This window comes from Octodon degus, unplaced genomic scaffold (assembly GCF_000260255.1).
Source record: "Octodon degus isolate 3935 unplaced genomic scaffold, OctDeg1.0 scaffold00111, whole genome shotgun sequence".
In the NCBI taxonomy this organism is placed as follows: domain Eukaryota; kingdom Metazoa; phylum Chordata; class Mammalia; order Rodentia; family Octodontidae; genus Octodon; species Octodon degus.
In genome coordinates, this window is record NW_004524687.1 from 8,986,884 (window position 1) to 8,996,609 (window position 9,726).

Sequence of the window (9,726 nt, forward strand, 5' to 3'; positions counted from 1 at the left end):
CGCTCTGGGCAGGGCCGCGGCGGGCGGGACGGGGGACCCGGGCCGGGCCGCGAGTGACAGGTGCCGCCGCCCCCGCCCGAGCCGGCGCTCGAAATTTCTGGAGCGACGACCTGACTCTCTGTGTGCTGCTTTTCAGGTTTGAAGCCGTTTCTGCCGGAGCCGAGTCTCGCCGGCCCTGGGTCTTCATCTGCGTAGTTGCGAGGAAGTTTTGGAGCATTGGTCGTAGCCTGCGGGTGAATTGGGCTTATTCGGAAATGAGGTACCGTGCAGTGAGTACTCTTGGGTGTGGGACCAGCTACTAAAAGGTAAACGAGCAGAATTGTAATTTTTTTTTTTTGGGCGTTATTGTTTAGTACTTATAAAAATTTTGGGGGCATCTTTAACATCTAGTATATTTAACAAATATTCAACAGAAGCGAAAAAGTAGTTTATTACGTGGTCTTTCGTTTTTCTGCATCCCTTTTCTCCTCTATACCTTAGTGAGTTTTTTTTTTTTTTTTTTCAGTTGAAATCGTGTTTCTTATACTGAAAAGTCATTGACTTTTTTTCGCTGTTTACTATTGCATCTTTATATAGTAAATGCGATTATACCCAGAATCAGGCTAATAAATTTGTCTTGTAGTCATAAAAATATTTGTGAAGCCGTATGGAAAATTAGAGTTCTATATTAAAATCTCTAGCTGGGCATGGTGGTGCCCAACTGTAATCTCAGGAGACTGAGGCAGGAGGCTGCTATGAGCTCAAGGCCAGCCTGGACTACATACCAAATTGGAAGGCAGCCTGAACTCCATAGTGAGAACCCTGTCTCAAAAAATAAAATAAAATAAAAATAAAAAATACATATATATGTATATACATACATATATGTTAATTAAAAAAGAAAAATCTCTATAAAAATCTAATGTTTTTTTCCCCAACAGCTTGATACTAAAAAGTAGTTAAATTCTGTTTGATGAAATGTTCTTGTCATATATGGTCGTTAAAAACTTACCTATATGATTCAGAGTCAGTCTGTTGGGTTCAGCTCCATAGAGTAAGAGCAAGTACCTAGTTGGTCAAAAGAACAGTATGGTGTGGTGAGTGGTCCATGCCTATAATCTCAGGAGAATCACGATTTCCCTTGACCTTGCTTGATTTAGCCAGATTCTCACAAAAAAGAGCTAGGGATGTCGAATAGAGTGAAGGCCATGGGTTCAATTCCCAATACCTCTCCCCCAAAATATTGTGGGCAAGTAAAAATATACGTACTTTATTTATGTGTGAAATCCTTACATCCATATTCAGTACCAGTTTGTACTTTGTGCTGGGGGTTGGGGGTACACTGGTAATTGAACCCAGGAATGCTGAACCATATAGGCAGACTTGCTTTCTTTTCCTTTTATTTTGTTGTTTTAAATTTTGAGTCAAAGTCTAGCTGAATCACCTACGCTGGCCCTGAACTTGTAGTCCTCCTGCGTCATCTTCCATAGAACCTGGGGGATTGTTACTGGAAATGTTCCCAGGTCTCAGGATGTGCCACAGAATTGCTATACCACTGAATTATAAATGAATTTTAATTTTTGGGAAGGAGTTTAATTTTGTTTGTGTTTTATAGTGGGTGTTGGGCAATTACCTCAGGCTTCATGTGTGCCACAGTGTCTAATGAGCCAGCATATCTTTGAGTACATAGGTGGCTATAACATGTAAAACTCCCACTAAGTTGAATAAACTTCTTTCTGAACTTGACAAATGCAATAGAAGATGAGTCCCTACCTTCAAATCAGGATCCTGCTGAGATAAGTGCAATAGATTATTTTTATGTAGTCCTTTTACTACTACAAATAAGGAAAATTGAAATTGATTGATTTGAGGGACAGGTCGGAGAATGCTTCATAGAAATGCTAGCCATTGAACAGGATTTTGAGGAATAAATTAAAAATTTTAAGTGAGGATAAAGGATGTCACAGGCAAAAGGAATAATATTAACTGATAGGAACAAGTTAACTTTTGTTCAGGAAATTCTAAGTAGTTGGTTTTCTTGGAGTTCAGATACAAACCAAAGAATTGTTATAGAAAGCCTTAACATATGTTATAACATTTAGTAAGTTGAAAAGTAGCTTTTTGGATATTGACTATAAAATGAAGGCTTCATATGCTTTTGATATCACTATTTTCACATCTACAGGAATTAGTAGTCTTACTAATGGTAGTCATGAGATTATAAAAGATGATAGTATAATAAGGAATGCATTTGTGTGTTTCCTGTGTATTATAATTGTGAACTTACTTGGTCTTTTAAATTTTTACCTGAAACATTACTGCTTTTTAAATGATCTTGGGAATTTCTTTTGCCTTCAGCTTATACAGTGTTAGCCTTGGAAATTTTTTAAAGGAAAGATTTGTTCTTATTTTTTACATTTATTTATTTATTTATTTAGTACCAGGCATCGAACTCAGGACCTTGAACTTGCCAGGAAGGTGCTGTGCTGCTGAGCTATGTCCCTTGCTCTATTTATTTATTTATTCATTTGTTTGTTCTTTTTACAGTGGACCAGGGCCCATGTGAATGTTAAAGCAAATGGACCACTGATTAATACCTCCAGCCTTGGGGATATTTTAAATTTTTAGGAGATTCAAAGGGAGAAGGGAAAAGTACAGAATAATTATTAGATTTCTTACTTAATGTGCATTAGGCACTGTGCACATATTAACATACACAGCTTAGTAAAGGTCCACCATACTTTCATTTGTATTGTGTCTTAAGTATATTACATAGGACTATATAAGTGAGCATGTAAATATCTAAATTCTGAAGACCAGATGGGTTTGAAAGAGAAAGGAAAATAGCGGAGGGAGAAAAGCTGTATTTAAATTGCTTATACTAATAGCCTTTAGCTATGGCTGAATGTGGGGAGGCAGAAGTTTATGATCCAACACTCAAGAGAATACTAACCTCAGCTAAGTCCTTAAGTAGTATCTTGAAAAGCTGATGTCTGGGGCTGGGGAGATAGCTCAATGGCTTCAGTGCCTGCCTGACAAGCAAAAGGTCCCAAGTTTGCTTACCAGTAATGGTAAATAAGTAAATAAATAAATTTGGTGTCTTCATGGTCTCTTAAGGTTTAAAAAAGTTGCAGAAAGTTTTTGGATTGTACAACATGACTATCTTCTTAAATTCTTAAACATTAATGTAATGTTCTAAAAGCATGCAGTAATTAGTCTTTGACAGTTGTTCACTATCATTTGATTTTTTGCATCACTAACATAAAGGATTTTTTTTTTTTTGGTTGCCTCAGGGCAGGTCTGGTTTGGCTTGATGATCTGGGGATTGAATCACAGCATCCTGAGCCTCACTGCTTTGTTTCAGCAGGCACTTAAACGACTGATCTAATGGGCAGGCCCCCAACATAAAGGAGTAAAGTGTCTCATTGTCACTTGTGACCTGTAGACTTATACTTTGTAAATTTTTAAACGAGCACAAAAATAGCATTTCATTGATTACATTATACTTAACATTTTGAATATGCACTAACTTTCACTTTTCAAAGTGAATCTTTTTCCTTATGGAAGTATATGATCATTGTAAACTATTTGGGAAAACTGTAAAACCTGTAGAAAGGGAAAGAAGTATAAGTAGTGTGCATTTTTTTGGGGGGGGTGGGTAGGTTGATAATGTGCATATTTTCAAGTTGAGGATTACTTATATATTGCTATAGTTCCATCTTTTATTTAAAATCTACATTTCCCACTTACCACTTCCGAAGTACTGGTTAGTATGTCCTTTGGCATGGTATGTGGGTTTCTTTAGTATTTTATACATAGATGATATCTTTTGTTTTTTAGAGAACAACATGAAGTAGTTTGAACCCTTCTGGTTGTCTCATTTCCTACCCCTTTGGCTGCAGACTGAGATCTATGTTTTGTCTTTAATTTTTCCTGCTATGTAAAAAACAACATAGGTGGCTGCCATTCTTCTGTTCTTTTTTGCACCTTACTCAGATCAAACAAGGGATACTTACAGGTATTTCCCTCTTTATAGTCTACCTTTCAAGATTGAAGTATTTGCAGAGTGTTGAGTGGTACAGTTTTTTCAGAAAAAAAATTTTGTTTTTCAGGTATTTATCATTGGTTCTTTCCTCAGTTAACATTCATTCTAATGCTTTCCTTTTGCTTTTATCTTTTGTTATTTCTTTTCACTCATTCAGGGCATGTGCAGTTTAGGACAGCTGTGATTCTTGGGGTTAAGGTAAATTGATGTTTTCCTTCTGCAGTATGTTAGATACAATTTTCGGGTCTCTGACTTGTGGCAGTGCCTATTGAACTAGTCCATGACTAAACACTTTTTCATTTCAGAGATTAAAGCCTTCATTTCTAGATGGGGCACATACTGGTTTGAGTTTCAGAGCTTGTTTCACAGTGGAGTCCCATGTTCTCAGTCATTTTTAAATCTTCAAAATCTTTTCAAGATTTTTAGTGAGAAAATTATACTTGCATCTGTGAATATAAATTTTAAAATACTATATCATGCTTATGAAATAAAAATATGTAGTTCTTCATCTAGACTTTTAAGTAATTTCTTGTCATTCTGTAATAGAATTGTATGAGTAATAAACACAGATAACTTGTGTTGTCTGAGTATTCAATTTATAAAGACTAATAACTCTTTAACACAAAGTAATGTAAATAATACAGAATTTCCTGTGGTAAAATGAATTTCAGGCTCATTTGAATTTTCTAACTTTAGGGCCAGGAATATAGCTCAATGGCTTGACCACCTGCCTGGAAAACACAAGGTCCTGAGTTCAATCCCCAGTACAGCAAAAACAAACAAACAAAATGAATTTTCTAACTTCAAGTTTTTAAAATAGTGACAAAACTGTAATTGCTGAAAGGTGCACACATTGTTTGACCGGTCTACATTGCAGTTAGATTTTGCGTTATTGATAGGGCACATCTCTGGCAAATGGGGGTTTAAGGCCATTATTTGGGGCTTTGCTCACTAGGACATGCTGGACTCTTCCTCCATGAGTCTTCTTTCCATAACAGCAGCAGTGCATTCTGCGTTTGTCTGATAAAGCAGAATTCTAGGAGATTCAGCACCTTTTTTTTTTTTTTTTTTTTGGTCACAGTTGACAGAACAAGATGAGTAGCACATGTAGGAGCTAAACACCACATGGGATTCCTAGCATCTGAAGGAGACCATCCCAGAGGCCTTATATCTCTCCAGGGTTTTCCTCACTGCCTGAACACCTTAGAGAAACTTTAAGGATATACTGGTTGTGGAAGTTCTGCTTTATACCACAAAAAGGAAATTTCTGTATGCTTTGGTGGAATGTGTTAGGATAAAAATAATAAACATTTAACTCTGTGTGTGAGTTCTACAACTCAAGTACAAAATTCATGGTTTTGATATCAGTTGTAGGAGGCTGGCGGGTTACCTCAGTTGTCTAAAGTTCCTGCTTGGGCAAAATCAGTCAGGGGCAAGGGACTGTGGTTCGATCCCCAGTACCACATGCCGTACCAGACCTGCCCTTAAGGCAGCCTGAGCCAGCACCCCCAAAAAGAAAATCCCTGTATAAGGAAAGAAAATTTGTTTAAAGTATAAATTATATAAAGGTTTGTTATAATGCAGTAGCAACTTGAAACTCAGCAGCTTAAAGCAGCAAAGCTTTTCTGAAGGTACATGTCCATCGCAAGTTACTAAGGGGCTTTGATCAGTATAATTTCAGACTCTGTCAGATTAGCACAGTGGAGAGCCCATGTCAGCTTTTGCTTTCATAATCACAGACACAGAGAAAAAAAAACTTGGTGAGTCACTGACTTTTAAAGCTTTTTAAAGCTTGCATTTCCCTGGCAAAGTAAGTCATGCTGGTATTCAACAGTGAAGTGATACTTAATCCTTCAGAGTGGAGCATGAGTATTTGTGAGCAGTAAAAGAGCAGCCACTTGAATTTTATAGCCAAACAGTTAGATATAGTGGTAGTTGTTGAACAGCTAGATAGAATTATTGTACCTATAGTGCTCAAAACAACTAAAATTTTCATAACATTGTATTGGGAAGATATTGAAATTGAAATAGAATTACTTTTTCATAATTTATTTTTTTTGCGAAACCAGGGATTAAACTCAGGCCCTTGCGAGGCAAGTGCTTATTCTACTGAGCTACCCTGCTCTTCACAGTATCTTTTTACAGGTTTTTTGTTTGTTTGTTTTTTCCAGACAGGGTCTTACTATTAGTTCAGGTTGACCTGGACTCACTACATAGCCCAGGCAAGCCTTGAACTTGTGGCAGTCCTCCTACCACAGCCTCCCAAGTGCTGGGATTAAGGGTATGGGCCACCATGCCTGGCTTTGCAGTACTTACTGAGTCTGGAATTCCTTTTTACTTTTATAATATTTTCCCTTATAATAATTTGTGGTGCCCTTAGATTTTTAGAAAAGAATTAAGCCTGAAATATGTCAGCATGATGTCATCAATGTATGTTGTATTTTATTTTGATTTGCATGTTGTTAGATACAAGAATATCAAGTAGTAACATTGTATTACAATTTAAAAAAACTTTGATTTCGTGACTGCTCAACGACATCTTCAAATATCAATTCATGATATTTCTTCACTTGTATAATAGACAAATTGAAAGATTGCCAATTTTTTTTTCTGGATTCTAATGATTAAAAATTTAATATGTATTTTTCATTTTCTTTCCTGAATGGTAGTATAACTGCAGTATGTGCTATAAGAAGAAACGTGTATGACCAGTGAGATACAATGGAAGCGTTATCATCTACTTTAGATATGAGCATTGTGACTCAAGCTATAGTGTAATAAAACTATAAAACAGAAGTTATTAAAGCTCAAGATAGTAACTACCTTTGGATGATGGCAGTATGAGAAGGCTGTTGGAGGCCAGTGTAAGGGTGGAATACATGCTTCACATACATTAATGCCTAGGTTCAGTTTTCAGCTAAACACACTTGCATACACACAAAAGGAGAAAAATTATTTTTAAAAAAAATTGGCAGAAGGACTGGCCAAGTAGCTGAGTGGATTAAAGCACCTGTTTAGGCAGTGCCATGACAGCCCTGCCCCCAGGGTACACTGAGACAGGATTGAGGCTGGGCGTGGTGGCCTGTGCCTGTAATTCCAGCTCTTGGGAGGTTGAAAACAGGAGGACCACTATGAGTCTGATCTGTTTAGTGAGACCCTGTAGATCCTATACTAAATACAAAAAAAAAAAAAAAAAATTACAAGAGTATTTAGTTTTGTAGTAAATACAGAATTTGTTTTGAACTTGATGAGTAAGGTTCAGGAAACTGAGGTTCCAGTTGTGACTCTGCAGCTAACTTGTAGAATGATCTTATGCAAGTCATTTAACCAATCTAAGCTCCAGTTATCTCATCTATGAGACAAAATTGGCTGGAAATTACTAGAGGATCTTTAAGATCCCTTATAAGTCTCTTGAAGTGGTGATAAAAAACTTAAGTAAAATGAACATACCCATCTGTGTGTGTAGGAGATAATTTTGAAAAGTTTCCCTTGCTTGGGGGGATTTAAGTTCTTTTGTTTTCAATTCTAAGCCAATCTCTTGAGTCAAAGCATTTTGGATATATATGAGAATGTTTTCTGTTTTTTTTTTTTCAATTTTGGAAACTAAGTGTAAACATATAGGACAAATGAAATTGTATACAGTGAAAAATGGTATTCCACTTTTTCTATTATAAAGTATATTTATATGAGATCTTTTCCATAAATGTTATACTGTATGTTAGGAGTATTTCAAGGAAAGGACAGTCAGGATTTTTTTAAAGTTCATAAATGAAAAAATGAACACATAATGATGGTAGTCTTATAACAGTTATCTGAAATATCAGTATGTCATTTTTCCTGAATAAATTTGTATTGTCAGTGGGACTGTTAATATGGGTCTAAATACAGTACAATATCTGATGTCAAGAGAAATGTATATTTATGGCTGTTCTAAAGTCTAGAACAAATTTTACTAAGTACATTTACTCATTTGTTTTCTTTTTCTCACAGGAATTATTTTTAATATAAGCATTTAAAAGAAAACTGTACCATGGCCTCAGCAGTTCTGAGTTCTGTTCCCACTACGGCCTCTCGTTTTGCGCTCTTACAAGTTGATAGTGGCAGTGGATCTGATTCTGAGCCTGGAAAAGGCAAAGGCCGGAATACTGGAAAGTCTCAAACTGTGGGAAGCAAATCAACTACAAATGAGAAAAAAAGAGAGAAAAGAAGAAAAAAGAAAGAACAGCAACAGAGTGAAGCAAATGAGGTAATAGTACTTGGTTTTCCTCAGGGACTGTAAGCATTATGAGGACACATAGTAATTTGTTCACTCATAGAATCATAGTACTTAGTTCTTAGGTACTGGGTAAATATTTAAATATTACTTGAGTAGAGGGATGCCAGTTATAAAGTCAAATGTAGGAACATTTTTTTTAAATGCCTTTTTTTCTGCCTGTAGAGGTGCATGTGTTCAATTTAAGGATTGAACAATGAAGAGGCAGGCAAGGAGAAAAGCTAAGAAACATGACAGGGGCAAAGCCATACATTTATGTGCACAAGATGGTTAAGGCAATGATCCTGAGAATCTTCAGCAGGTTTTTGACACTAGCAGTTAATTGGTAGGATTCTCACCCTGACTAACTTTAAATACTGATACCTGTGAACTAAGCAACTGCGCTGAAGATAGCAATGTGTAATACTAGGGTCATGCTTGGAATGCCTGTCATTCTGGTCTTCAAAATGCATACGCTTGTCATATCAATTACTGCTATACTGTCCTCAAGTAAATGTTTGTTAAAAAAAAAAAAAGGGTAACAAATGAAAACAAGAGACAAGAAAAGAAGTCATAGGACAGTCCTGCTTCAATGCTGTATATGGTTAGATTTCTAAATTTCTGTGGAAAAATATGAAATTTTTGATTCCTATTTTTAAAAAATACTTATTTTTGTTCACATCTGTAGGGATCTAAAGTTTAACATATCAATACTTGATGGAAAATACTCGTTCCATGTTATGTCTAAGATGTTTGATATTCAGACAGATAGTGAGGTTAAGCTCACCTGCCTATGTTATAGGGTAATAATATCATTAAGTGTCTCTTCTGGACAGTTAACAGCTTAAGTTTGGAGACCAAAAATTAGAGAAAAAGAAGGGTTGCAAGGACAGCCAACATTTCAGCTGTAGCTTTTCAAGGTCAGTGAAGACTCAGGACATAGGTGAACCTGTACTGTAACATCATGTAACTCAGTTGTGTCCCAAATTTTCTGATCAAGGAGATTATGGGGCCACAGAGGAAAGTGATTGATGATGTAGAGTATGCCTAAGGAGAGTCACATGGAGAGAAAACATTCTCTCAGGCTTTCACAGAGAGCAAATTGGTCAAGCAATGCCATAACTCATCCATATGGCTGACACTGACAAAAGATCTACAAAGTGCGGTACAGAGTTTCGGGATAAGTCCTGAGGGAACTTGACTGACTGTGTCAGATACAAAAGTTACATAACTTATTATATAGGTCTTACTTTATCTTTGTCTTAACCATCCAGCAGAAAAGTGTAGAAACGAGGTATGAAAAGTGAAGCCATGTTAATATGCTGAGCTGTGGAAGGCTCAAGTCATCAGATTCAGACATTGCCAGTCCTGCGGATAACCCATTACTGTTATGGACTACTGGACTAGATTGGATTATTTTGCTGAATTCACGCATCTACAGTATTTAAAT

General features: G+C 36.4%; 1 protein-coding gene across 5 annotated transcripts in view; it reads left to right on the forward strand.

The window, feature by feature from the left end:
- Gkap1 (G kinase anchoring protein 1) overlaps positions 1-9,726 on the forward strand; it is a 162,283-nt gene that overhangs the window by 12,032 nt on the left and 140,525 nt on the right. The window contains exons 2-4 of one of the 5 annotated variants that reach the window (XM_023699182.1): positions 137-305; positions 4,182-4,222; positions 8,015-8,270. In XM_023699182.1, the coding sequence (XP_023554950.1) occupies positions 8,055-8,270 (216 nt within the window). In that variant the 5' untranslated portion in view covers positions 137-305; positions 4,182-4,222; positions 8,015-8,054. Of the gene's footprint in view, positions 1-136; positions 306-4,181; positions 4,223-6,088; positions 6,118-8,014; positions 8,271-9,726 lie in introns of those variants that run through there. The other 4 variants (XM_023699181.1, XM_023699184.1, XM_023699185.1 and 1 more) reach the window with 4 other exon arrangements.